The sequence below is a fragment of the Enoplosus armatus genome, chromosome 4 (assembly GCF_043641665.1).
Source record: "Enoplosus armatus isolate fEnoArm2 chromosome 4, fEnoArm2.hap1, whole genome shotgun sequence".
Classification (NCBI taxonomy): Eukaryota; Metazoa; Chordata; class Actinopteri; order Centrarchiformes; family Enoplosidae; genus Enoplosus; species Enoplosus armatus.
Window position 1 is genome coordinate 22922032 of NC_092183.1, and position 26690 is coordinate 22948721.

At 41.8% G+C, this 26690-nt stretch overlaps 1 protein-coding gene across 1 annotated transcript; it reads left to right on the plus strand.

Annotated features, from left to right (window-relative positions):
- Positions 1-1242: 1242 nt before the first annotated feature.
- fxn (frataxin) lies at positions 1243-7375 on the plus strand. Its single transcript, XM_070904815.1, has 6 exons — positions 1243-1385; positions 1527-1607; positions 1953-2047; positions 2132-2252; positions 6299-6396; positions 6722-7375. Exons 1-6 carry the CDS (start codon positions 1278-1280, stop codon positions 6858-6860), a joined length of 642 nt encoding a protein of 213 aa, XP_070760916.1. The 5' UTR covers positions 1243-1277; the 3' UTR covers positions 6861-7375.
- The last annotated feature ends 19315 nt before the right edge of the window (positions 7376-26690 follow it).

The window sequence follows — 26690 nt, forward strand, 5'->3', positions numbered from 1 at the left end:
CACTCCACAGTAGTAGAGTCATTGTAGTCAGATTGTCTATTTATCCCTTCATCTCTGTCATGCTAGTTTCTATTTACCGTACTGCGGTAAGCGTATTGCTTCACTTCCGGTTTCTGTGTCATTGGTAGCGTGTGTGTCTGGCTGCTCTAAACTCAAACAAGTTATATTTGTTATATATTTCATTACAGCGGCTAACCAGCCGCTAACCACTTAAACGTACACTAGTTCTGCTTAACACTGATAGTTCTCTCCTTCTTTTAGCGACTTTTTCGATAATCTCACAGTTGTTTACATACTATTCTGTCTGTTACATTAGCTTAGCAGCTAGCGATGGCTTCTCTCTCTCCTTCTCACTCTCCTGCTCTGTCCTACTCGGTGTGTCAGATGTTTAGTTATTCCCCCGCCTCCTTTAGCGATAATGGTAAATGTAATAAATGTAGTTTATTTAGCGTGCTGGAGGCGAGGCTCAGCGAGTTTGAGGCGCGGTTCCGCACCATGGAGACGGCTGTAGTCAGCCAGCCCCCGGCAGCCGGTGCGGACCGACTCAGTGTAGCTCTTGCTAGCCGTCCCGAGCAGCCGGGAAGCCAGGGAGGCTGGGTGACTGTCCAAAGGAAGCATAGCCCTCAGCAGAAGCCCACAGTTCACCACCAACCACTTCATGTTTCTAACAGATTCTCCCCACTCAGCGACACACCCGCTGAGAAGCAGATTCTGGTAATTGGCAGCTCCATAGTCAGAAACGTGAGGTTAGCGAAACCAGCGGGCGACATTGAATCAAATTTGAAACTGCTGGCTAAGGATAAGCGTAAATACAGTAAGATTGTTATTCACGTCGGCGGTAATGACTCCCGATTACGCCAATCGGAGGTCACGTGGTGGAGTGAATATGAAATATGAGCGGATTATATATACTTTTTTCCCATGACAGAATTTTATATTAAAGTAATTGACTCATTTCACGCCATGTAATGAGATGAAACAAAACCAATTATGACATCTGACATTCATTGATATCTTAAAAAGGCATACATGCCCGAGCCGACGAAATATGTTTCTTGGTGGTCTGACATGTTTCCTGATGTGGACGTCAGCCTAGAACGAATGAAAAAGATTGCTCAAAATTGAGTAGTTTTCATTGCCTTGAGAGCACAGTCGCATCCTTCCAGTAGGTGGCAGTATGGACATTGACCGTTAGTTTGCGGTTAACCTATGAACACGAAGAAGAAGAGCCGGAAAAAGAAGAACACACGGGACACAGCTGAACCTATTAGTAGACCATGCTTTTCTTTACTAAAACACATTATATCTCTTCGCAGATGTGTCACCTCGCGAACACACAGCTCAACATGGTGACAGCACAGAGAATCAGGAGCCTCTCTAACCAGGTAGCGACGGGCTGAACTGATGTTATGCAGCTAACGTAGCTAACAGTGACACTTAACGCTAGTTAGTTGTTACATCATACTGTGTGGCGTAGCCCACGGACACTGAGTTAACTTTCACATTAACGTCATTTGATATTCCAGCTCAGGAGCGTGTCTCGCCTTACGGGGGTTGGTCCGCTTACTAAACACGCGCTGCAGCCCATCTGCCTACCTCCAAACAAAGTAAGTTCTGATTCCAGACTCCATTCAGAAGTTTTACCGTTTAAGGGTGTCTTTCTTAACGTACCGACAAAGAAGATAACTTTTTAGAAACATTTTTCAGGGGCTTCTAGCGTTTACACCAAAAGTGTATGAAGGAAAATTTGAATTGTGTGTGCTTTTTTAGGGGAAGAAGCTGAGTGAACTTTCATGGAAATATATAATAAAAATATATTGAAGTTCAAAACTATATCTACAAGGTGCATACTTGCGGAGAAACTGAAAATAAAAGTGGACAACTGTTTAATTCTGATGATCATTAACTAATGAGTTCTTGTTTAGTATATGACCTCTGTTTTTCTGTGTCAGTGGTTTGAGAGCAGAGTTGATGGAGAGAGTATTTGGAGGAAAAATATCCATATGACATCGCCATGGCTGAAGAAACCCACCCCTGTGCAGATAAGGTAACCCATGGTTATTTTCTTTTGCAAGCACTAGCTAGCGTTGAATGGTTAAACTAACATGTAACATGTGTCTCTGTCTAAAAGTGAGCTGTCAGAAGCAGCGTATGAGAAGCTGGCAGATGAGACGTTGGATGCTCTGGCAGATTATTTTGAAGATCTGACAGATGAAGCTTTCACTGGAGCTCACTATGATGTTGTCTTCTCTGTAAGTAAATTGACTTAACTTAATGGTTCCCAAAGACAGTAAACACTGCTGCCATGCAAGGTGCTGGCCTCCATCAGGAACAACTTAGAGTTCAATGTCTACCTCCCGTGCGACAGTGCTAACCACTGCACCACCATGCCGCCTCAGTTAGTCTGTTTCCTGTTCACTGCCACTTTGGAATATCTCTGACTGCAATACATTTACACAAGCCAGAGGAAAGTGTGATCCCCCCAATCTATGCTGTCATTGTTTCATGGAGAGACTACAGCAGAGACTGTTGGTGTGGGCTGTGTCAGCCTGTTACCCCTCTGTGCTCCGTAATTCATAGTAGTAGTTTCAGTCATGGCCAATTTGGCTGCTGGATTGCATGTCTGTATCCTTATTGATTTCTTAAAAGCTTAAAAACTGTAAATCTTGGAGTTACACAGAAACCGTGAGATACCTTCCCTGACCTATCAGAGAGGAGGATACATTTTCAGGACAGAGAGACAGAAGACCTGGGAGCTGGAGGCCCTCCAGATGTCAGAGCAGCTTCAGTTTTCTCAGAATCAGAATCAGAAACTGTTTATTGCCAAGTAACATACATTACAAGGAATTTGCTGTGGTCTGAAGGTGCTATTGTTTTGATAACAAATAAGTAGAATATAAAAGCTAAAATAAGAATAAGAATAAAAATATAAATAGATAAGATAAGTAACAGTGCAGTGACCAGAATAAAGTAAAGTGTCCAGTAGGGGGTGGGTGCGTTAATGTAACGCAAGGGGGGACAGGGGTGATGTACGTTAATATAACGTATAAGTAGTGTTTGTGTTCGGGGGGGGGGGGGGGTCAATGTAAGTTCGTCATGTTGACTGCAGAGGGGAAGAAACTGTTTTTGTGGCGGGAGGTTTTGGTCCTGATGGACTGCAGCCTCCTGCCAGAGGGGAGAGGGTCGAACAGATGGTGTCCGGGGTGGGAGGGGTCGGCAGCGATCTTCCCTGCTCTCCTCAGTGTCCTGGAGGAGTACAGGTCCTGAAGAGATGGGAGGTTGCAGCCGATCACCCTCTCTGCAGAGCGGATGATACGCTGCAGTCTGCGTCTGTCCTTGGTGGAGGCAGCAGCGTACCAGACGGTGATGGAGGAGGTGAGGATGGACTGTATGATGGCAGTGTAGAAGTGAACCAGCATTGTTTGTGGCAGGTTAAACTTCCTTAGCTGCCTCAGGAAGTACATCCTCTGTTGGGCTTTCTTGATGAGGAAGCTGATGTTCAGCTCCCACCGGAGGTCCTGGCTGATGATGGAGCCCAGGAAACGGAAGGACTCCACAGTGTCCACTGGAGAGTCACACAGGGTGATGGGGGGCGGGTGGGGCTGCACTCTTCCTGAAGTCTACAACCATCTCCACAGTCTTTGAAGCGTTAAGCTCCAGGTTGTTGTTGTTGCACCAGGGTCTGTGATGGATTTGAGGTGGGACAGGACCAGGCGTTCAAATGATTTCATGACCACAGAGGTCAGGGCGACGGGCCTGTAGTCATTTAATCCTGTGGGCCCTGTTTTTTTGGGGACGGGGATGATGGTGGAGACCTTGAAGCAGGCTGGCATGTGGCATGTCTCCAGTGAGGTGTTGAAGATGTCCGTGAACACCGGAGACAGCTGATCGGCACAGCGCCTCAGGCAGGATGGGGAGATGGAGTCTGGTCCAGCAGCTTTTTGCGGGTTTTGTCTCTTGAAGAGTCTGTTCACATCTCTTTTAAGGACAGACAGAGGTGTCGATGCTGGAGGAGTGGGGGGCGCTGTGGGGGGCAGCTGTGGTGGTAAGAGGTGTGAGAGTTCAGCCCCAGGTGTGATGAGGGGGTTGGGGCTGTTGGGCTGGAGCTGGTGGGTGATGGTGTGGGGGATGGTGTCAGGACTGTCCCATTGTCTTTCAAAGCGACAGTAGAAGTCGTTGAGGCTGTTGGCGAGGCGTCGGTCATTAGCAGAGTTGGGGGCTCTTGGCTTGTAGTTGGTGATCTGCCTGAGCCCCCTCCACACAGAAGCAGAGTCGTTGGAGGAGAACTGGTTTTGTAGTCTCTCTGAGTACAGTCGTTTAGCTTCCCTCACCGCCTTGCTAAACTTGTACTTTGCTTCCTTAAACTCCGCTCTGTTGCCAGAATGGGGCTTATTTTGTTGTTGATTTTTCAGATTTAACCTACTATATTGACCTTGTTGTATGTGTGCTGGCAGTTTTACGACACACTCAACAATTATGATTATAATTGTAAATCAAATTCACTGTTGGCTTGACTTCTAAAATAAGTGGTTGAGATGGTTGGATGTCTGGTCATTTGATATTCCAGCTCAGGAGCGTGTCTCGCCTTACGGGGGTTGGTCCGCTTACTAAACACGCGCTGCAGCCCATCTGCCTACCTCCAAACATTCAGAAGTTTTACCGTTTAAGGGTGTCTTTCTTAACGTACCGACAAAGAAGATAACTTTTTAGAAACATTTTTCAGGGGCTTCTCCCAAATTCCGCCACATATAGCGTTTACACCAAAAGTGTATGAAGGAAAATTTGAATTGTGTGTGCTTTTTAGGTGGAAGAAGCTGAGTGAACTTTCATGGAAATATATAATAAAGATATATTGAAGTTTAAAACTATATCTACAAGGTGCATACTTGCAGAGAAACTGAAAATAAAAGTGGACAACTGTTTAATTCTGATGATTCTGATACTGGTTGTCTAACCACTTGAGTTGCTTGTCCTTTTGGACAGTTCCCATCAATGGAATATACAAGTAAATGATTACTAGAATCAGTGATAGCCAAAACTATCATAACAAGACCTAGGAATGTAAGTTGAACCTGAATGTTGACCAGTCAAACCTTTTTAAAAATCATTGTTTGTATGAAGCAAGTTCTGATCACAATCTAAAGTAGCACTGTTTCAGGACACTTAGTGTCCTTGCTGGCATTACTGCCACCTCATGGCCTTCCCGTGAAGAGGTGTTACTCTGTAGGATTCATGTTCTTGTCATCACTGTCTTATGAAACAAGGATGTATTTACATTTTTTTTTAGCGACATTTCATTTGTATCCATCAAGAATAAATCATTCCACTTTTAGCCATGCTAGGGTCATGGCTCTAGGGATAACAATGTTAGATAGACTGCCATAAAATTTTGTACGGCACTGGTGCCCAGAGGATGACTCCTACTGACTTTGGTAATCCTCCGACTTTTACTCTGGCACCGGTGCGGTGCGGTTCACTTTGTTTCCTGTTTCCCACTATTATCGTCACACTGTACAGTCCTCCTGTCTGTCTGTTGTGTGTTTGTCCTGTTAGATTTCCTCTGGGACGTCCACTCCACAGATCCATGTGGCCGTCTCAAGACCGTGTCCCTTTCTTTTTTCATCCGTCTCTTCGTCTTCTCTCCTGTAACATGTTCTTCTACGCTGTCAGTGGTCCATGAGAGGGTGATTAATAAAGTAGCTGTGTGTGTGTGTGTGTGTGTTTAATCGTGTTGGTTAGACAGCAGCTGTATCTACTGGCTTTGACTGATTGGCCAGTGTTCCAGCCTTGGCAGCCTACCCCCCTTTTCAGCTGGCTGCAGTGACATATGGGGCCATAAACAACAACAGCAACACGCACACGCACACGCACACGCACACACACACACACACACACACACGGCAGAATGAATAGACTTGGCTGGCTAATTAAGAGCCAGTAGCAGTACTGCACACTGCAGAGGTTCCCAGAGAGGTGCTGGAGTAAATCTTCATGGAAGAATAAAAAAGCAGTCAACTCTTCACTTCCTTAAGCTTTTTGTTTCAAACCTAAAGAGCAATCCTCTATCTTCAAGAGCACCATCACTTTTAGTGGCTTCAATGAACTAGATATGTTTCAAAATTCAAAATCAAAATCTAGATACAACATCTAGGAGATGCTGTCTATTTTGGTTTCAGAGATGTCTATTTTGTGTTTATTTTGGTTCCATTTAGGTTTGTGGTTGAAATGGTTTATTACAGTTCAGGAGTCACAAGAAATGTGTTAATGTGTACCTGTTCTGTTTTTGGTTCATGTACAGAGTGGTGTGTTGACGGTGAAGGTAGGTGGGGACCACGGCACCTACGTCATCAACAAACAGACTCCAAACAAACAGATCTGGCTTTCTTCACCCACCAGGTAAGACTGGTCTATTTGTCTGCAGGTGTTTTCTCCTCTGCATTGCAGCTGCTCTGCTCTGCTGTCTGTACACACAGAGCTATCCAGTCTGCTGCAGAGCAGAGGTACTTCTGTGTCCATACAGATGGACATTTTAGACTTGACCACTATAATGGAAAAACAGTAACAGGAGTAAAACTCTCACTTAATCCATAAACAGGAGAAGTGCATTAAAATAAACTTTTGAGATAAAAAATAAAATACAAAATGCTTTTTGGTCTGTTTTTTTCCTGCAAAATCTGAAATGACAACATCTCAGCTAATTTCCTTGCTTCTCTTTTTGCAGTGGACCGAAACGCTACGACTGGACTGGTGAATGCTGGGTGTACACTCATGATGGTATGAACCTCCACCAGCTGCTTTCTAAAGAGTTTTCCATCATCTTCAATAAAAACATGGACCTCTCTGACCTGCCCTATTCCTGAGACCCCACACCTGCTAATGACCTGCCTACAGTAGAACTACTGTGACACATGAAACAATTATTAGATCATATGGTAGCCAAAGACACAGAGCAATATGTACAATTCCAAAATATCTTATCGACATAAGCCCTTAGGAAAGTAGTTGAATATAATGACAATAATCTATATGTGTGAGCTGTTCTGTTGTTCTTTGTGTTCTCAAACAATGTATAATATATGTACATTTGTATTTGGTGATAAACGACACATACCTATTAAATATCTGAAAAAACCTACATTTAGCCACATTTAGTCTCCATATGGTGGCGCAGTGGTTAGCACTGTCGCACGGGAGGTAAAGCTGGTTAGAGCGGGTTGGGGGTTCGATCCCCAGCTGCCCCCGTCATGTCGAAGTGTCCTTGAGCAAGACACTGAACCCTAAGTTGCTCCTGATGGCAGCATCAGGCAGCTCGGCCACCATTGGTGTGTGAATGTGTGAGTGAATGGGTGAATGAGACTTAGCTGTAAAGCGCTTTGGGAACCGTGAAGGTTGAAAGGCGCTATATAAGTGAGATCATTTACCATATAAACTCTGTGTCCTCATTGTCCCACACTGTCTAATCAATGATTTCCATTGTAGTCCACATTTTCACATGCTAGTGACACTGTTGTCAACATCTAATTTGTTCTTAATAACACCTTACTTCCACACTTAAGTTCCTGAGAAAAGGAATATTCGAATGTTTTATAGTGCTGGCATTATTAATATTGTACATGGTCCCATGCAATATTTAACAAATGTTACCATTTCATCTGTTGAGTTAGTTTGTAGCTGGTTTTTATCTGCAGTCCCTCTGCAGATCACAATTAAGATATGCATACAGTAACAGAACCACACTAAACAAACCTGGCACATCATAAATAAATCACACACACCATGTCAGCAACGTGTGTATGTTAGACAAATTCAAAGCGAGGATATCTGTATATAAAGTAAAACCAACAACACAGATCCAGTGATTACAGAGTTAAGCAGACTTTCAGTTCAGGCTTTTTACTGATAGAATTAAAACTCTAAAACTTTGGGCTGCAGTCTGGCAACATGGACAAAGCAGCAGCCTACAATGAAAGAAGAGCAGCAAAGGAGGCAAAAAGAGATTACGGGAAGAAAGTGGAACTACAATTCCAAAAGGGCAATCCACGAAGCATGTGGCAAGGTCTAAGAACTGTGACCGACAACAAGCCCAGCTGCATCTCTAGCAGGTGAGCTAAACAATTTACTACAACTTAAACTTGCTTTGAGGCCATCGGCAGCCAACAAGCATAAACAGATGAAGCAATAATTAATGGATGGGTGGGTGCACCTTTCACATTATCTATTTCTGAACACGACGTCAGGAGGGCCTTAAAATGTGTGAACACCAAGAAAGCAGCAGGACCAAATAGTAACAGTGGGCGGGTCTTTAAACTATGGGCTGACCAACTAGCGCTAGTTCACAATGATATTAACCTGTCCTTGGCTCAGTCTGTCATACCCACATGCTTCAGGATGAAGATAAACTATGACAGCACTCCAATTTAACTACTATAATAATGCCAAACGGACATTTCGGGCAAGACGCCCTTCTTCAGCGTGTATTCTGGCAATTTCATAATCAATATACACAGGTGGGGTTAATTATAGGTGACCGCACACCAGCACAACAAGTACATCCCAACAGGGGGAGCCACAACCTTTCCAGGCACAGAGTCTCATGATGTAAGATACTGAAACATGAAAAACCAAAGAAACACAACCCAAATTGTCTTTACTCCATAACAAATAAGCAAATGCAATCTCATCAGATTCTGATTCTGATTGATTCTCATTCATCCCCTTTGGAATGAGGGTATCAAGGAAGTGTATCCTATACCTAACCTGCCTTACTGTGATAAGAGTTGATAAAAGAAATCCACTTTAGAGAAGTTCGTTGCCCTTGAGTTATGTTAGTGTCGCCTTTTTGTTTTGATGATTAAATCACATGCTTCTTACTTCACTATCGCCCACTGAGTAGGGCTTATCATTCCAGATCTTATTCAAATCCTTCCTATAAAACATCTTTTATGTAGGCCATATCACACAAAAAACTTGGACAGTTCTTGTACACTGTAAGAATGAGATTTGTCCTCACTTTCAGTTTTAAAATGTTTTGCCAAAGCAGTTTCCCTGCTTTGTGGTAAAGCCACTGCCAACCCATCTTACGGTGAAGACCTGGCCAATCTGTTTGAATGTTTAGATCATTTGCTGCTTCTTGTAGCAACCGTAAACAAGCTGTATAGCTTTGAGATGATCATTTCAAAATGATTGCAGCCGGACACACATTTCAATGACTCAAGAGCAGCTAACTCCAATCGGTGAGCTAAGCAGTGAATGCATTTTACTTTGGGAAAGTAAACGTTTTAACATTTTAAAAGGTCCCATATTATGCTCATTTCAGCTCTATATTTTTATTCTGGGACTCCACTAGAATAGCTTTACATGATTCACAGTTTATCTTCTACTGGCCCTTCATGCAACCCCTTAGTTCACCCTCTGTCTGAAACAAGTAATTTTAGACTAACTGAACAACCTCAGAAAACTGAAGAGTAGTCCTGAGCAGATTGGTTGAATAACTTAGACCAAAGATACGCTTTGGTCAGAAGATGGCGCATTACAAGCTGCATCAATGGTATGAAATGGTATACACTTCCTGTCTCCTAGGGTTAGGAGACAGGACCCTGCCTGTCATTCTGGCCTCCCTCTGCTTCCTAAATGTAAAACTCACCATGACCCATACTATTCTGCTTACTATTAAGCCTGCATGACAACCACAGAAAATACAGGCTACATTATCATCTTCAAGTCCTAATTCTTACAAGTTTCAAAATACTCTTTTTTAGCGCTTGGATTAGAAAATAAAATAAAGAACTTAATGAGTCGTTCATGAGTCTGTTCGCTAGTGGCGGGTAAGTGACACGAACCGGGTTACTTCAAAGAACCGGTCTTCCCATCACTGCCTGATATCTCCTCTCCTCTTGCTCATGTTGACTCTTTGAATTAAATCTAATATTAGATAATATAGGGCATTAATATTGGTAATGAAAGGCCAATAGGGGAAAATGTGGAAATAAAAAGGGAAAACTGGATCTCAGGCGGGACTATGACACAAATTATTGCAACTTGGATTTCTAGTCTTCGTCTGTGGGTAGCCTGGTGCTTGCTGCCGCTCAAAAACAAAACTTGTTCTCTTTTTTATGCTCCCAGGTGTTTTGGAGAATACTGCAACGGATAGCCCGTTAAGCATAAACACCCCCATGCAATCTCAAAAACAAGGTTTAAGTCGTGCAAGAGGATATGGCCGGTGGGGACCAACTTGAGCGGCCGAGAGCAAACAGCGACTGGTGGTGCCTTTGCTCAAATTGCCCTCCAATGGCAACAGAAACTGAATCATTCAGCAGCGTGGGCAGTTGTTGGATGCTGTCACAGATGCCAACCGAGAGAGCCTGTGTGCGTTACTATGCATGAAAGTTTTACTCACTTGGACAGAGGTGTGCTTCAGACTTTCTTCAGGATCCCAAAGATAAACTGGAAAAGACTACCAAGACCAGCAGGGCCAAGAGTGAGTATTTTTGTTTGTTTTTGCCAACAAAGTAATAGCTGTAGGCTGGGGTGGTACTCCCACAGGCTGGAGCAATATTTGACTTATGTTGTAGTATTGAGGGGCAGTCAAGAGAAATGGTGTGAACATTTAGCCTCATTTGAATAGTAGGTTGGATGCCAGTTTTGTATAGCACCTTTCATACAAAACATGCAGCTCAAAGTGCTTTTCATTTGAAGGAACAAAAGACAAAAAGACATTCAAAGGCATAAAAGGGTCATTAAAAAACACGCACATTGTAAGAATTAGTGCTAGAGAAAGGCTAGGTTAGAGATATGTTTCTAAGGGGTGTTTAACATGTTCAACAGTGCTTGCCTCTCTAATGTCTTTGGGTAGGCTGTTACACAGTCTGGGAGCATAGCTGAAAAAAGCTGCATCTCCAATTTTCTCTTTGTGGGGTTGTGAGGAACTAGGAAACTAGTCGTAGAGGATCTACAGGCTTGTGAAAGGACATACAAAAACAAAAACAGGGAATCTGTGATGTAGGCCGGTCCTAAGCTATTGAGAAAGTAGAACTTTAAAATCAATTCTAAAAGATACAGGTAGCCAGTGCAGTATAGCTAAAACTGGAATGATGTGTTCTCTCTTTTTTCTTTTTTCATGTTGCTTTTTGTGGAACTTTATATTACAGCGCTGGCTCAGCTAGCATTACCTTTGCTGTTGTTCGGAAAGGTGACAGTAAGACTGCTTTTCATATGCTTGTTTTCATATGCTTGCTTTCTTATTTCCACTGCAAAGTCAATCAGCTGACTTTGTCTCATTTTGTCTCTGCTTAACTTCACCAATGGTCACATTCCTGAGCATACAGAGAGGAAAACGTGACATGTTTGAGGTTCCAAACACCATATATACCTGGTATGGAGAGACTAATGAGCTGGACAAAGTTTAGAACAGATATACCATCACTTTGAGCAAACAAGACATCACTGCCACCTTGGGAGAAGTTCAGATGTGTCAGGTGACAGTAGAAATACAGCACTTTACTGTACACTTTACTTTAACTCCCCGATTGATCATGTGTAATCTGTATATAAAGATCTAGTAAATGCTTTAAAACAGACTATAATGTAGTTGTGAGCAGATATAAGTGTGAATTTGTGTATTTATTAACAAAAATAACTCCTCCTGTGGACACAGGAAAACGATTGTGTGCACCAGTAGCTCACCTGGTAGAGTGGTGACTGTATAGCTCCTTTTAAATTTCTGAATACGGGGGTGTACACCTAGACCTGCTTTATAATCAAAAAAGACATGGAAACCTCATTTTCTACAATATGGAACCTTTAAATACACTCCACCACATTGCAAAGGGAGATATTGTACTTTATTGATGTATCAGCTCATTCTACAGCTGTAAGATAAATTCAGTAATTTAACATCCTGAAATGGACAATTCTCCATAATGGGTATATGCATATAAAATCACTGTCAGGAATGTCAAATATTCCCTAAAATGATTTTAGGAGCAGATGGGTCAAAAATGTTACTTTTTCATTATACTTTGTGTTCGTTACGATTATGAATCCAGTGTCTCTGTTACGATCATTCTGCTTGATCAATTACTGGCCACTAGACAGCAGTCTCCCCCTGCAGAGCAATGTGAGCTGCTGATCCTCTGGAAAACAGCCTGATCCTGTCTGGTGCTCCTGGATCAAACCAGCTTGACACACTGACTGGAGGATGAGTTAAGGCTAAGGCTGCTCGTAACAAGAGGATTTACAGTCTCTCTACCAATTACATTTGACTCACACAGAATTGGAGCTGTGATCTGAGCCTCAACAACCCCAATATCAATACGCCAGAGTATCAATAACCCAAACTTACCTGGTTGGCACCATATGCAGATTGACCAAACTGTTACACCCATTGTGCATGCTCCCAGGAGGATCACAGTAGCACTCAAAAAATGGGAGTAATAGCCAAGCAGAGTGAGCCAACAGAGTGGGTTAACACCCAAGAAAATGACCAAGCAGAAAGAACTGTATAGACTATTAAAAATCTCCTTAAAAAATGAGTGTCATAATGACGACCCCTGCATTGCACTGTTGCAGAGTATTACAATATACTGCTGGAATGTGGCGTAATAATGTGTAGAATCATCAGCAGCACTGCTTATTCCAGAGGGAACGGTCCAGGTATGTTGAGAGAAAGCATGAGAAACAAAACCTCTATTATGACAGGCAAACAAAACAACTGAAGCTGGAGAAAAAGTCTGGAGAAGAGACATGAAAGTCAGCAGTGGTCCTGCACAAACATGAGCAACCGTGATGTGGCACACACACCAGATGGGAGAAAAGAACCTGCGGAAAACGGATGAAAAAACTTTCCATCTACAAATGAACAGGACATTGACATGAACATCCAGTCTTTTAGACTCATCTGAAAATTCATACGTGATTTGACAAACAAGCTATTAGTTTACAAGCTATTGGCTATCTAGCTATCATTCATTCTTCCAATTATTCATTAAAGAGGAGGTATTATGCTAATTTCCAGCTCTATATCTTTATTCTGGGACACCACTAGAGTAGCTTTGCATGATCAAATAAGTCATCTTATTCTGGCCCTTCATGTAGCCCCTCAGTTCACCCTGTGTCTGACATAAGCCGTTTGAGCTCCTGTTTCTTCAAGGCCCGCCTCCCTAAAAGCCCACTTTCTTCTGATTGGCCAGCTCCGTGCAGCCCACGAGCGGCAGGGAGACGCCTCTGAGCCCTGAGCACGGCGACATCGCTTCATACTCGAGCCGCTGTGGTCGACTGCATGACAGCAACAGTAACTTAGCTTGGAAAATATATAGAGAGCTATGCGGCACTGAATTTGATGAATTTACTGTTTATCAGACCACAAATGAGACAAGAAGTAGGTTGGAAAAATGATAGATGCTCCCGGAGCTGAGTGTTTCTGGCGACTGGGCCTCACTGATTACTTTACAAAAACACACAACTTTATTCAATGATTTTGGTGAAACTCGATCATTTTATAGAGAAAATGTTTTCTGGTTTTCCCTCTGATGTCGTCCGGCTGCTCTGCCTCAACTCTCTGATGGACAGAAAGCTTTAGAAAGTAACTGCTAACCCCTGCTAACTGTAGCTGCCATTAGCTCAGTTAGGTCTGAGCAGAGTTGGTGTTTACACCGCCAGCCCTGTAAGTAACGTTATCTCTTCTGCCCGACCACAGCGCTATCTCAGATTCAGGCCAGAGGTCACCGTCCTGTAGGCTCCTTTGCAACCTTTCTATTGGGTTGCCGTCCCCTAGGCCCCTTAGCAAACCATTATAGCTACCTGCTTGTTCACCTTAACCACACCTCTAATCACCTGTAAAGCCTACATATACCTTAGTCAACCCATCCTGTCCAGTTAGTCATAATTTTCTCGACCCACCCTCCCTTTCCCTCCCCCTCATCCATTTACCTCCCAACCCTTTCCCTTCCTCTGCCCATCCCTATACGCATCGACCCATTGACCCTCTCTTTCCTTCGTGGCTCCCTTCTTATTTGATCTTGTGCATACCTCTCCCATTACTCCTTTTCCATGTACTGTCTGGGGCCCGTAATTGGCTCGGGTGACTCTACTCCAGAGACAGATCTCTCCCATCTTGTGCAAAGAAGATCCAGACAGGCCTAAATGGACAACTTCCTCCCCCAAGGTTCATCCCCTTCCTCACATCCCTTCACCCATCCTCAGTATCCTATACTACCTTATTCCATTAGACCTTTAAAATCACACTTTTGTGGCACCTGTAGATCGTTGATGTATAATGATCTCAAATGGTAAATGATCTCACTTATATAGCGCTTTTCAACCTTCACGGTTCCCAAAGCGCTTTACAGCTAAGTCTCATTCACCCATTCACTCACACATTCACACACCGATGGCGACCGAGCTGCCATGCAAGGTGCTGGTCTCCATCGGGAGCAACTTAGGGTTCGGTGTCTCATGGTCACTGCGCCACCATGCCTCCTTTATAATATGTAAGTCAAGACAGAAAAAACAGTAAAGTTATGTCCATAATGAACGGCAGTTGACCAGCTCCATTTATATAGCAATGTTTAAGGATTTCTGTCCTGATAAAATATTATTATTATTTCTTTCCTTAATGATTTCCTGGAACATCCTGAGATGAATTGAAAAAGACAAAAACATGTAGTGAATATGGCCCATTGTCTTTAATGTATCAGTATCCCAATAATGAGACTTTTAGAGCCACACGGAAATAGTTTTTCTATTCCTCAACAAACATTGAAAGAAATGTTTTTGAACACCACTAGTATTTAAAGGCCCTCCTACATCTTAGTTGTTCCAGTTCTCCTCTGTTCCACTAACTTTTACTGTTCAAGGGAATTTCTTATATACATTTTTCTTGCATTGTCAAAGGCTGAAACTCAGTACTGAAGTTGTCTGCCCATATCTAAGCACTAAATGGTTGTCCATTGACAAGTAAAGTTTGAACACGTCTTCATTTTAACTAAGACAAAAGACCAATTATTACATTTTTAATGAATGGAACCAATATGCACCAAGTGCACTGAAACAATGGTGTAATTGTTCTTTCTGTGATAAAACAGACTGACCTAAAATGATTAGATTTATAAGTGCCATTTTCCTTTATTCTGGTAAACACACTGGTAACACACTGTGCGTTGCACATTTTTATCAGCAGGTTTCTCTTGATATTATGTACTTCACAGGGATCACTGATGCAGTCTGAAGTGGATCCAAACTGTGGTGATTTTATGGTGACAGATGAACCAGGTCACAGAAGCTTATGACGCAACCATGACACAATCCTACACAGTCCAATCATACAACACCAGTCCACATCATCCTTACTGCAGAGTCCATGATTAGGATCATGCCTAAGATAACATGCTCACTGATGATGTTTGAGTGTGTCTGTCTAAACGAATGAAGATTTTACAAATTTATTTGTTTCATGTTATGTAATTTAAATGGTCCATCCCTCAGTCAATTATACAATATCAATAAACATCAAAAGGAAGAAAATAAGTGAACAAATAAATTATCCACAGACCTAAAGAAAAAATGTAGACCGTGAGTTCTGTGGATTATTGAGGGTAACAACACAGCCTAAATTCCTGCAAGAGTTATAGTCTCAAATAATTATTAGCACAAACATCTAGGATACTTTTTCAATGAGGACAATGAATATTCACAGATGACCATTCATTCATGGCAGCATGCCTTGCTTTATTCAAGCAAATTTGAACAGTGCTTTTTTCCACTTTGCCCCAAACAGCTAATGTACACATGTTAGCTATAGCTCGCTAGCAACATTATGTGCAAACTGTGTGTGTGTGACAGCCCAGACTCGATGTCCGATTGATGTCAGACCAGGCACTCCAGTTCCTTCTGTAATTTTCTTTTCTTCATGAAAATGTGTGTTTCCCCTGGGAAACTAACCACTGTTATCATCCATTTGAATCTTTGCATTAACTTTATATGCAATCTCACCACCAATTGGCTTTTGCTGTGCTGTAACAATGTCTTCAGTGGGATTCATCCTCTGAATATTCACAGCAAATGTCATGTCAGTCTGGCCAGTAGTTGTCTAGACATCTGAACCAAATTTTTGTTCTTTTGTTTTGATGTTAATTGTGAAAACTGATATAAAACAAATAGAATTTTACATCACAGTGCAAAAGCTGACCAAGGTTTTCACCAAAAAAAAAGTAGAAGAAAAAAAGAGGGTGGATGTGGCGGATTACCAATCTAAGCACCCAGAGGCTTAATGCCACTATTATCCTCCTGTGGTGGGATTTTCTGCATGAATTATGTAACAGTAATGCTTCAACACAAATCGGTACATGGCTGTTTTGTCTGCTGCTGCTCCTCTATCTCCTCTGTTCAGCATTCAGCTTCATGACAATGTGCTTGACTCCTCAGCACTGCAACCAGAAACATGCACAGACAGGACAGGGGGACCAACTGTAGGCGAGCAGAGATGTTGTCATGGCAGCAGAGTGACTGACAGGTGCTAGAGCATTGATGAGCAATAACATGAAGTATAAGAAGTTCATTACCATCATGCAGGCAGCTCTCGGAGTCGCCCCCCTCAACAAGAGAGAGCTAATCCCACCGCCACGCAAACTCTGGAAGCCTCCACGGTGAGTTGCAATGTGTGTGTGCATATGTGTTGCGTGTGGGTATATTTCCATGGATTTCCAAGTATGTGTGGATGCATGGGTAACCGAACAGAGTGGGGTGGTCAAGAAATCAATGTAAAATCAAAGAGAATCTATTTATGGTAATTATTTCCCAGCTCCCTGCAGGCCCTCACATCAATACAGTACAGCTTTCAGTTTATTATTTGCCTCTGTCCTAAGCATAACTTCACACATTTCATCCGCCGCTGGAAGTATAGGATTTATATAAGAGTTCTTGTGCAATTGTGTGTGCTTCTTTCTTTTATCAATCCATTGAGCTACCAAATAAGAAGCCTTATGTGCTTTCTCTGAAGTTGTAGCCGGGTTTACCATCCGTGTTTTCTGGCGGGTATATTCTTCTTCGCTCTTTCAACTGAAAAATTATTTTGTTTTGCCATTATATTCCGGGTGCTTTGTATGTAATCCGATGTCACTTTAGCTTGGCTGGCGTCATGGTTTTGTTCACTAGCACGTGAAGAGACATGGTGCATTTTGGTCTCCCGTCACTTTTCTCAATGAAACCAAACTCAATATAACTGTTGTCATATTTTCTCAATTTAGCTACTTTGGGCTTAGCGTCACTTGGCGATGTGGACTGACGCCAAGCTAAGCAGCAGCAGGAACAGTTAATTGATTGCTGAGTGAAGTGAGTGATTTATTAACGTGATGTGTCACAATCATAAAATGTATATCAAGATGGACAGCATGACAGCTCCCCAAAAGTGAAGCCAAAACATCTCACTTGCCCCCTGGTGGCTGGCTGCAGTATAGGTCATAAACCCCGCCTCCTCCATGTTAGCTGATGGGACATGGGCCAAACTGACTGTGGTGTGCTTGCGATTGGGTCAGACAGGTGTATGGGCGGGACTTCGCACCGCGGCTCCACTCGCCGATCACCACTGTGCAGACTCTGGCTCCAATTTATGTCACCAGCGCAAGATGGCAGTGCCCACATCTGGGATACTTTGACTTCATTTTTGTACAGTGGGAGTAAGTGGAGACGTGTCGTCCATCTTTATATACAGTCTATGGTCACAATCAATTCAGTTCAATTTTATTTATAAAGCGCCACATCACAAAAAAAGTAATCTTGTGACACTTTACATACAACGCAGGTCTAGACCGTACTCTTTTTAATAGTATTACAGACACAGTGGCAACTTCCTTTTGAGAGGCAGAAACCTCAAGCAGAACCAATCTCTAGGTGGGCGGTCATCTGCTTTGACCGGTTGGGTTGAGAGAGAGAGACAGAGAGAGAGACAGAGAGAAAGACAGATGGCCCTATATTACACCCGGCGCACAGCGCAGCACAAGTGTCATTGCTAATTTCCAACCGACGCAGTTGCCATTTTCACGCCCAGCACCCACGTTGTGTAAGTAGCTTGCATATCTTGCATATCTCTATATCTTGAGGCAGCAGAAAGTGATAGCGCCATTGACAAACAAAAGCCTGGTCTAAAGTCTGGTGCAGTATTTTTGCTATTTAAAGGAAGTATTATTCAAATAGTAAGATGCGTCTAGACAACATGCATACACTCTGCATGTTACCAGGGGTTAAATCAGATTTTTTTTTATGTTGGGGGTGGGCGGGAAAAGAGTGAAGCAGGATATAGTCTATATATACTCTTGCTTGGTCCGTCCAATACCACAAGCACAAACACACCCACTTCATCAGATGAAACAATAAGGGCTCCATGCCCAGCCACTGGGCCCCTATAGTCACCCCAGTGGCACCGCACAGCACAATACCTGGTATTCTCTGTGAGGGGATGAAGGCTGGGACCACAATAACAGTCCAGCGAGGAGCAGAGGGAAAAAAGGCAGCCATGTGCCGACAGGCAGGAGGGAGAGCATATAAACCAATCAGCCTATATCAATCACTCAGAGGCTCTGATGTTCAAGTTCTTACATCACCTCATTTAGGTCTATGATCTGTACAGCTGCGAAAAAAACATGTTTTATTGTTTGATAATAGGCATAATGGTGCCTTGGTTAAATGGGTACGATCTCCCGCAAGAAATGCGGAATGCTTTATGGCACTATCCTCAGTACGGACATCATGGCAGAGGCGAAAAGACCAAAGGACATTGACGGAGGATGCTAAGAAGATGCTAACTCATGACATCTGTGTTCGGTGACCCTCTTTTTTTCATAAAGGATATTTAGTACCCTTCTAACATTATGAAAACCCTGCCTCCCCTGGATGAAGCCATTTTGGTCATCTTTGATCATCGCTGGCAGTAACTCTACAAGGTGTCTCACCAAAGTCTTGCATAAGAGTTTGCTTTCTGTGTTGATTATTGCAGTGAGATAGGTCTATAGGATGCAGAGTCAGTCGGAGCCTTTCCTGGTTTTAGCAGCAGAGTGATTAGTGCCCGTCTGAGAGATGGTGGCATCTCTAATTTATTTTGTTCAGCTTACTCAAAAATCACATTAAGGTCTGCAATTTCAAGTTTTCGTTTTTACAGTGTAGAAGCATTATGTAGTTTTACCTTTAGCAAAATTATCCCATAACCCTTAATATAACTTAATAAATGGAACTAGAAAATAATATTTCATGCCTAAGTAGTTTGAGATGTCGTTTAAAGGCTTTCTGCCAGAAAACCCTGAAGGCAATAAAGAGCTGGCAGCATAGCTTAACTTCCCATTTAGGTCACAGAATCTGATGGGTCACAGAATTTAGTGCAACACCTGGATCCAGTCCTGTGTGAGTGGAGTGCAGCAGCGCATTGGGCTGCCACACACCACTGTAGTCCCGCTGTGGGTCCTGCCCGGACAGCGAGGCCTGAGGCTGCCCAGCCGAGCGAAGCTCTCCTTCCGCCACATCCATTCTCTCTGTTAGCTTAACAGTCCTCCTGGGCTGCTACAACAAGCTAACTGTTGGGTGTGTTGGCTAACGCAAGTAGCTAGCTACATAAAAAAGGTGAAACGTAACTCTGAAAAAAGGAAATCTGGACCTAAATAAAAACATTTTTAGTGATGTGTTTAAAAGTAGTTTGCAAATTGCATGTTATCATTTATTTTCTAATATGCCACTGTCTGAAATGAATCTATCAATTTCTTTACCACCATTTGTCACACTCACATACGATAGAGTGGTAGAGAATTGATATTGACACTATGTCAATATTGTATTCTGGTTGTTGATTGGTTAGGGAGGACGTCCTCCATTGGAGCATCATTTTATGTGTTTTGGCTATTAGATTAGCATGAAAAAAAATGTATATTAAATTGATATAAGAGATCCCACCCTAAAGAGGACAGCAGGAGCTTGTCCCCCTCTGACCCCCACCACCACTTCACACAGACTGTCCTTTCCCCCTCTTGCCTGCAGGTGTCACTGCTGAAGCATTAAAAAAAATATTTTATAAATGATACTGAGACTTGGGTTAGGGTTTATTTCAACTAATTATTTTTTTTCATATTTTAATCTCCCTCTTACCTCTCAAAAATAGACTCTATGGACCAGCTGCTGACAGTTTTTATAGTACTCTGCTGTATATCCATCTGTTCCAGGAGTTTTACCACTCTTTAAGCCATTAATTGCTATTTTCGTGTCTTCTTCGAAATGTCCTCATTTAAGAGGTCTATATCTTGTTGCGTGGTGGTGTCATTGTCTGCTCTGGAGCGATACAGCTCTTCATAAAACTGAAAAAACTGATTTCTTTAGAATTAGATTCGAGATTCTTTAGAATTATGTATTGCACGACCATTCTCCATTTTTCTTAATTGTTTGGCAAGCAGTCTATGCGGCATCTCGCCATGTTCAAAAAATCCTGCTTCATATTTACAAGGTATTTATTTACCCTACCCTACTCATATTTTAATAGTAGTATCTCCTGAAGTAGCTCTCTGGAGGGATTCTGCATGTTTGTTATCCATGTCAAATATCCCAATCCGTTCTTCTAACTCAGTTTATCTATTTTTATTTGCTTTGTTCCTGATAGCTTAAACAGGAATGATGTGCACTCTCAGAACTGCTTTAAGTGTATCCCATAATAATGAGGGAGATGTTTCTGGACTGATTAGTCTCATAAAACATTTGATTTGGTTTTCTAAATCAGTGCAGAATATGGGGTCTTTGTGAGGCGGTTTAGCTGCCATCTATTATGCTTTGAAGTGATATCTTCCAGGTTAACTGAAAGACAGGGCATTATGATTTGAGATTACTATGCCATGATATTTCACACTCTGTACATTTGCCAGTATTTTGTCATCTATTTTGCCATCTCTTCAGTACTCTCCAAATATCCACCAGATTTGTATTAGTGGCAACGGTTTTAAGCAGTTCTGCTGTGTTGGACCTTCTAAGATTTAGCTGTGAGGATTTGTCCAGATAGAGATCTAGGGAGCAGTTAAAATCCCTGCCTATTACTAAATTTGCTTGTGGCATGGAGGCGGGTACATTTTATTGTAAAAACAAGGGTCATCAAAGTTAGGGCCGTAAACATTCAACATAATTACTGGAGTGGAGTACACTTCACCTGTAAAGATGATAAACCTACCCTGATTGTCTGTATGTTTAAAGAGTACTTTACTTGAATAGTAGAGCTACACCCTGTGCTTTAGTTGAGAAAGATGAGTGATATGCTTGACCTATCCATCTTATTCTGGTATGTGCAAACACTTTGAGATATCAAGTACTCGTATGAATTTAAGAATCTTATGAAATGACACCAATTACAGTTTGTTCATCTATTTTTATTCATTGTCAACAAGAGCTGCTGCTTAACATTTCATATTATTACTATTACAACACACACACTGAGCAAAATATGAATGACGGTGCTGAACAAAAACTGCATGGCTCACAAACACATGACAAATATTGAAAATACAGTTAAACATGACTCTTGACCCATTTGAGAAATGTATACACAGACAGTAGATAGGAGAGCTCATAGTAATTTCTGTGGATATTTTCAGTTGTAAATACAACTGAAAATGAACAGAAATTAGACTGCATTGACTGAGTCACAGTGCAGCAATGCATGTGGTTCAGTGCTGTAGCAAAACTTCCAGTAAACAATTTGTCTAAATATGGCACCAAGTTCCAGTTTGAGTCAGAGTTAGCTCTCTCTCTCACCCTGTTGCTCACACATTCATTGCCTCTCTCTCTCTCGCTCTGAGAAAGTTAGCCACATTTGTTGGTGTCATTTCAAACGTGTTCCTCTGGGATATTATGCAAACGAGCAGCTGGAATGTTATGTTCATTTATTATGTTATGCTACTGGAATGTTCATTATTTGACAGTGTGTTATTAAACATAAAACATACTTTTCAATGATGGACTCATGTTGTCAAATACTTTTCAATTAAGCAGTTGTTGCAGTTTTTCACGTTTTAATAAAAAGAATGCTAAAAATAAGAATGTCTCTGGTGCCTTAATTTAAGACAAAGTCTTGGGTGGCATGGTGGTGCAGTGGATAGCACTGTTGTGACTTGGGAGTTCCGGCTCCCCCTGTCCACTTGTTGGAGTGTCCTTGAGCATGACACTGAACCCTAAGCTGACTAATTGTTAATGTTAAATTAAGTTTTAAAGTCAGCTCAATCAAGAGACCAAAATGCTAATTTTAAGTAAGTCTATCTTAAATAACTGAGTTTTCATTGCTTGTAATAAGCTCAACTTAAATTTAGGCATTTTGTCTAGTTTTATTACCCATTGTGGTCTTTCAATGGCTAGACTTTTATTCTAGTTTTGAGAATTTTAGCCAAGCAAAATTGGTTCACCCCATTGGCAGATTTTTTTGCTTTATACAAGGCAATTTGATTATATGTAAGAATATTTGTCTTCTTTCTAGTAGGGCTGTTTTTGCAGTGTAAACACTGGTGCCATAGGTTTGAGAATTCTCAGGGGGCGGCTTCAGAATGATTTTCTTTGGAAACATGGATCAAGGAGAACGGTTGGTGGGGACAGAAGAGTGGAGGGCAGAGAGAGAGAGAATGCATGGAGGACAAAGGAGAGGAAGACCAAGAGCAGTGTTCTCTGATGAGATCAGGGCCACAATTATTGACCATGTTGCAAACCATGCTTTCTCTTTGAGAGTGGCTGCAACCAAATCTGCAGTGTTCAACAGTTGCATCAATAGTACAAATTAGTTTTTTTGTTTTTCACAACTAAATGACTATGCAAACAGATGATAAAGGATATTGAAGCAAATTGCTGAATTTCTGATTACATTTTGTTACATATACTTTTGTACAGTCAATAAAGTGAAAAGGTATTACTGATTTATGTGAAAAATCATTCAAACTTCAAAGATAACAGTTTATCATTGATGTAACGCTCCCTGTTAGTTTTTGTTAGGTCAGTGTGTAATGAATGACAGTGGATACTTTCTGAGTGAGAGCTATTGCCAGTGTTATGGTTTAACAAGCGTTTTGGTGATGGTAGAAATCAGTTCATGAAATTTGAAAGATGAGGTTGCATTTTGAATGCATTTTGTGTCAAAGCAATGAACAGTGATCCACAGTCCAGGCACACTGGCTTCTGTTGTGCTGACTGTGAAGAGTTTTGAAAAAGTGAACCCAGTATTGAGAAATGCTGAGTGTTACCAATTGTAAAAAAAACTGTAATGTGTACCTGTTGGCTTTGTCATCCTAAAGCTGAGCATGTGATGCACACAAACATTTTCGCACACACACCTATACACACACACACACACACACACACACACACCACACACACACATACACACACACACACACAGTCTTGCATGCAGCAGTAGCAGCGCAGCCATCCTCCTCCCTCCATCTCTCCCCTCTCTCCTTCTCTCCTCCTCCCTCCCTCCCTTGCTCTCTCTCTCCCTCTCTCCCTCTCTCTCCTTCTCCTCAGTCTTGCTCGGTCTCCGCTCTGTCAACAGCTCCTGCATCTCTCTGTATCTTTCCTCTTTTTTTATTTGTGTATCTCTTCGGCATTGTTGTCATCTATCACCATGCGTCTCGGCATCTCCTCCTTCATTTCGGATATCCTGAGCACCTCCAGTAACATCTGTTTCTGCTGGACCGAGGGCAAGGTAGAGTCAAACCTCCTCCACCTCCACCACCCAGCTGCTGTGCTCTGGAGCAAGGCAGCAGCAGGGGCAGCAGCAGGGCTCAGGGCCTCTGGGTGCTGCTGTGGACACACACTCTCTTATTTGATTACATGATGGTCCAGTGGGCTGCTGTGGATACACTGTGGGGTGTGTGTTAAGAGTTTGAGTTTCGTGTGTGTGTGTGTGTGTGTGTGTGTGTGTTTGTGTGTGTGTGTTTGCGTGCAGGAATTTGTCATCTATGTCAAAGTTTGGCTTGCTCAGCTGCTTACTATTGGATTGGTTGAGTTGATATTACAATATATAATATAAAGTTTATGCATTTATATGTTGAAAGAGGAACTGTATATGGTGTGTATTTGGTTCATAGATGCTACTGTGGTTTTGAGTGTTCTTATATTAGCCAAAAGATCCAGCATCCCCATGTGAGAGTGTTGTATATTTTGAATTTGAAGTTCTATCCTTTGAAATACATTGATTGCACTGCAGCTAATTATGCCTGATGTCTGCTGTAATATATGTTCATATTTGTTTAGTTGTTTGGTTAAATGTTGTGTTTTGTCATGTATGTGACATAGTGTATGTCTTAGAACGCAAGATACATTTCAGAAAAATATGTGGACAATAAAGTGAAATCAATCAATCAAGAGATCTGCGATGTATTTAGCCTAGCTTAGCTAACCAAGACTGGAAGCAGGGAGAAACTGCTGTCCCATAAACCCTCTGTATCTTCTTAGCTAGCAAGCTAATCACCAATTATCATATATTACCATACTGACTCACAGAAGCATGACTCACTGAAATATAACAGTAATTTGGACCTGGCCTGATTCAGGTCCTGGGGTGGGTCTGCTTCTAAAACCAAAATATTTTTTGAGTGATGGCAATGTCGGACTGAAATATCTCAATGACTATTTTGTGAATTGCTATGAAATTTGCTACAAAAATGAATGGCCCCCTCAGGATGAATAATAACTTTAGTGATCCTCTGACTTTTCATCTAGTACCTCCATCAGGTGACAATTTGTCCAACCTCTTTGCTTTATGACCAAATACTTGCAAAACTAATGACATTCTCATCAACCTCAGTTGTACTTTGTGTTTAGTGCTAAATAGCAAATGTTAGCATGCTAACACACTAAACTGGTTAAAATGTCCTGCTGAACACCAGCATATTTACATTTTTATTGTACCCATATTAGCATGCTGATGTTAGCATTTAGCTCAAACATTGGTCAGACATAGGACATTGGTCAGATTTACTGGTTACCGGTACTTTCTGGGCCAGAAATGTATACTGTAGGTGGATACGTTTTCTATTAACGTTGATTGGCTTTCACTGTGTCAGGTGAATTTCTCATTTGGCTTTAAATAATTAATGCCACCTGGAGTTGCGCCCATGTCAGTTCATTTTTGCATGCAGTTAAGGGATGTTATACGATGTTTGGTTTTAAAATACATATTTACCTGTGTTTGGCTCAGCTGCTTAACAAGTCTATTTATAATTCCATACTCATGTCAGCAGTATTGTAGTGTATCACTACAGATGCAGTGTGTGTGGGTGTGTGTGTATGTATGAGATCATAATGACAAGAAGATACTTTATTAATATTGTGTGTGTGTGTGAGAATCAGGAACAGACATATATATATAGAGAGACAGAAATATATAGAGACTTTTTTTGATATAATGAAACAGTGACACTGCTGCTTGAAATGTTACTCGGATGGAGCTTATGGTGTGTGTGTGTGTGTGTGTGTGTGTGTGTGTGTGTGTGTGTTAGATTGATGGATTTGTCCCAGGACTGGAGCAGTATTAGATTCAGTGCTGGGTGTCGGCGGGGGAGTGCAGAGGCAGCTGTAGATCTGTCGCTGATAAACCAATCAAACACTACAGCAGCCTCTCTGTCCACACACAGCTGGAGAAACACATAGTCAATCCTGCACTATTTATCTGGTAGTCATTACTGTAAGACAGCCCAGAGGCATCGATTCAGCTAAAGCTAAGGCGTGGCAAGGTCACCTGACAGTAAACAGTGCCAACATACAGATAGCAAAGGCAACAGTGTGTACACCTGCATCTTACTTATTTTGACCATAATTCTTCCCTACCCTGTCTCTAAGCTCCAAGCCCATTGGTTCCTACTGAAGATGTAAATCTTTAAAGATGCCCCACAAATGTAGTTTCCTAAAACAGCTGGTCACTGTAGTTTTTATCAAACGTCGCAGGAGGAAATAGAGCATTTGTTGGGTACTACTTTCAGCAGTGGATTAATCCACATTTGGTGCTCTAGTGAGTATTTGGGGCAGCAGGACAGTGTATGTGGGATTGAGTCAAAATACAGTGTGTGTGTTCATGGTAATGAAGGAACATGTCACCCAGTGCAGCAGTGTGGCTCATTGATATGTTTTTAATAGCTTTTTATGCCATAGACGAAGAAGATATATCTATATATTTGGGTCTGCATATGGGATTTACTGACAGAGAAATAGATAAATACCCTAACCCTTAATAGGAAATAAGACAACACATCATCAATACAGCAAATTTATTTAAAAACAACTTCACTTTAAATTGAACTTAAAAATGCATTTACTACGAACACAGGGTAACACCAAGGTTGCTAAGTCATTAAGATCCAAAGTTGAGATAACTGTTGGTTCTCCAGCCATTAGGAGCACATCTCTTCATGTGTCATGTTCCAGCAACACCTGGCGCGTACCACCACAATGTTCCCCACAGGTTGAAAACATTTACCTACACTGTAGCGTGAAGTGTGTTCCTGCACTATCATAATTATATTATATTAGAAAAGCAACTACTCTGCTGGTCACACTAATTTTCACAATCTTTTAATGCAAGAAGTTTCCATATTCCTTTTATACGTTACACAACGTCCATGTTGTTTTCCTTTCTGTCTTGATTTTAAGACAACATAGCTCATCAACACACTGCCCTCTGTTATCCAACTCTCAAGTTT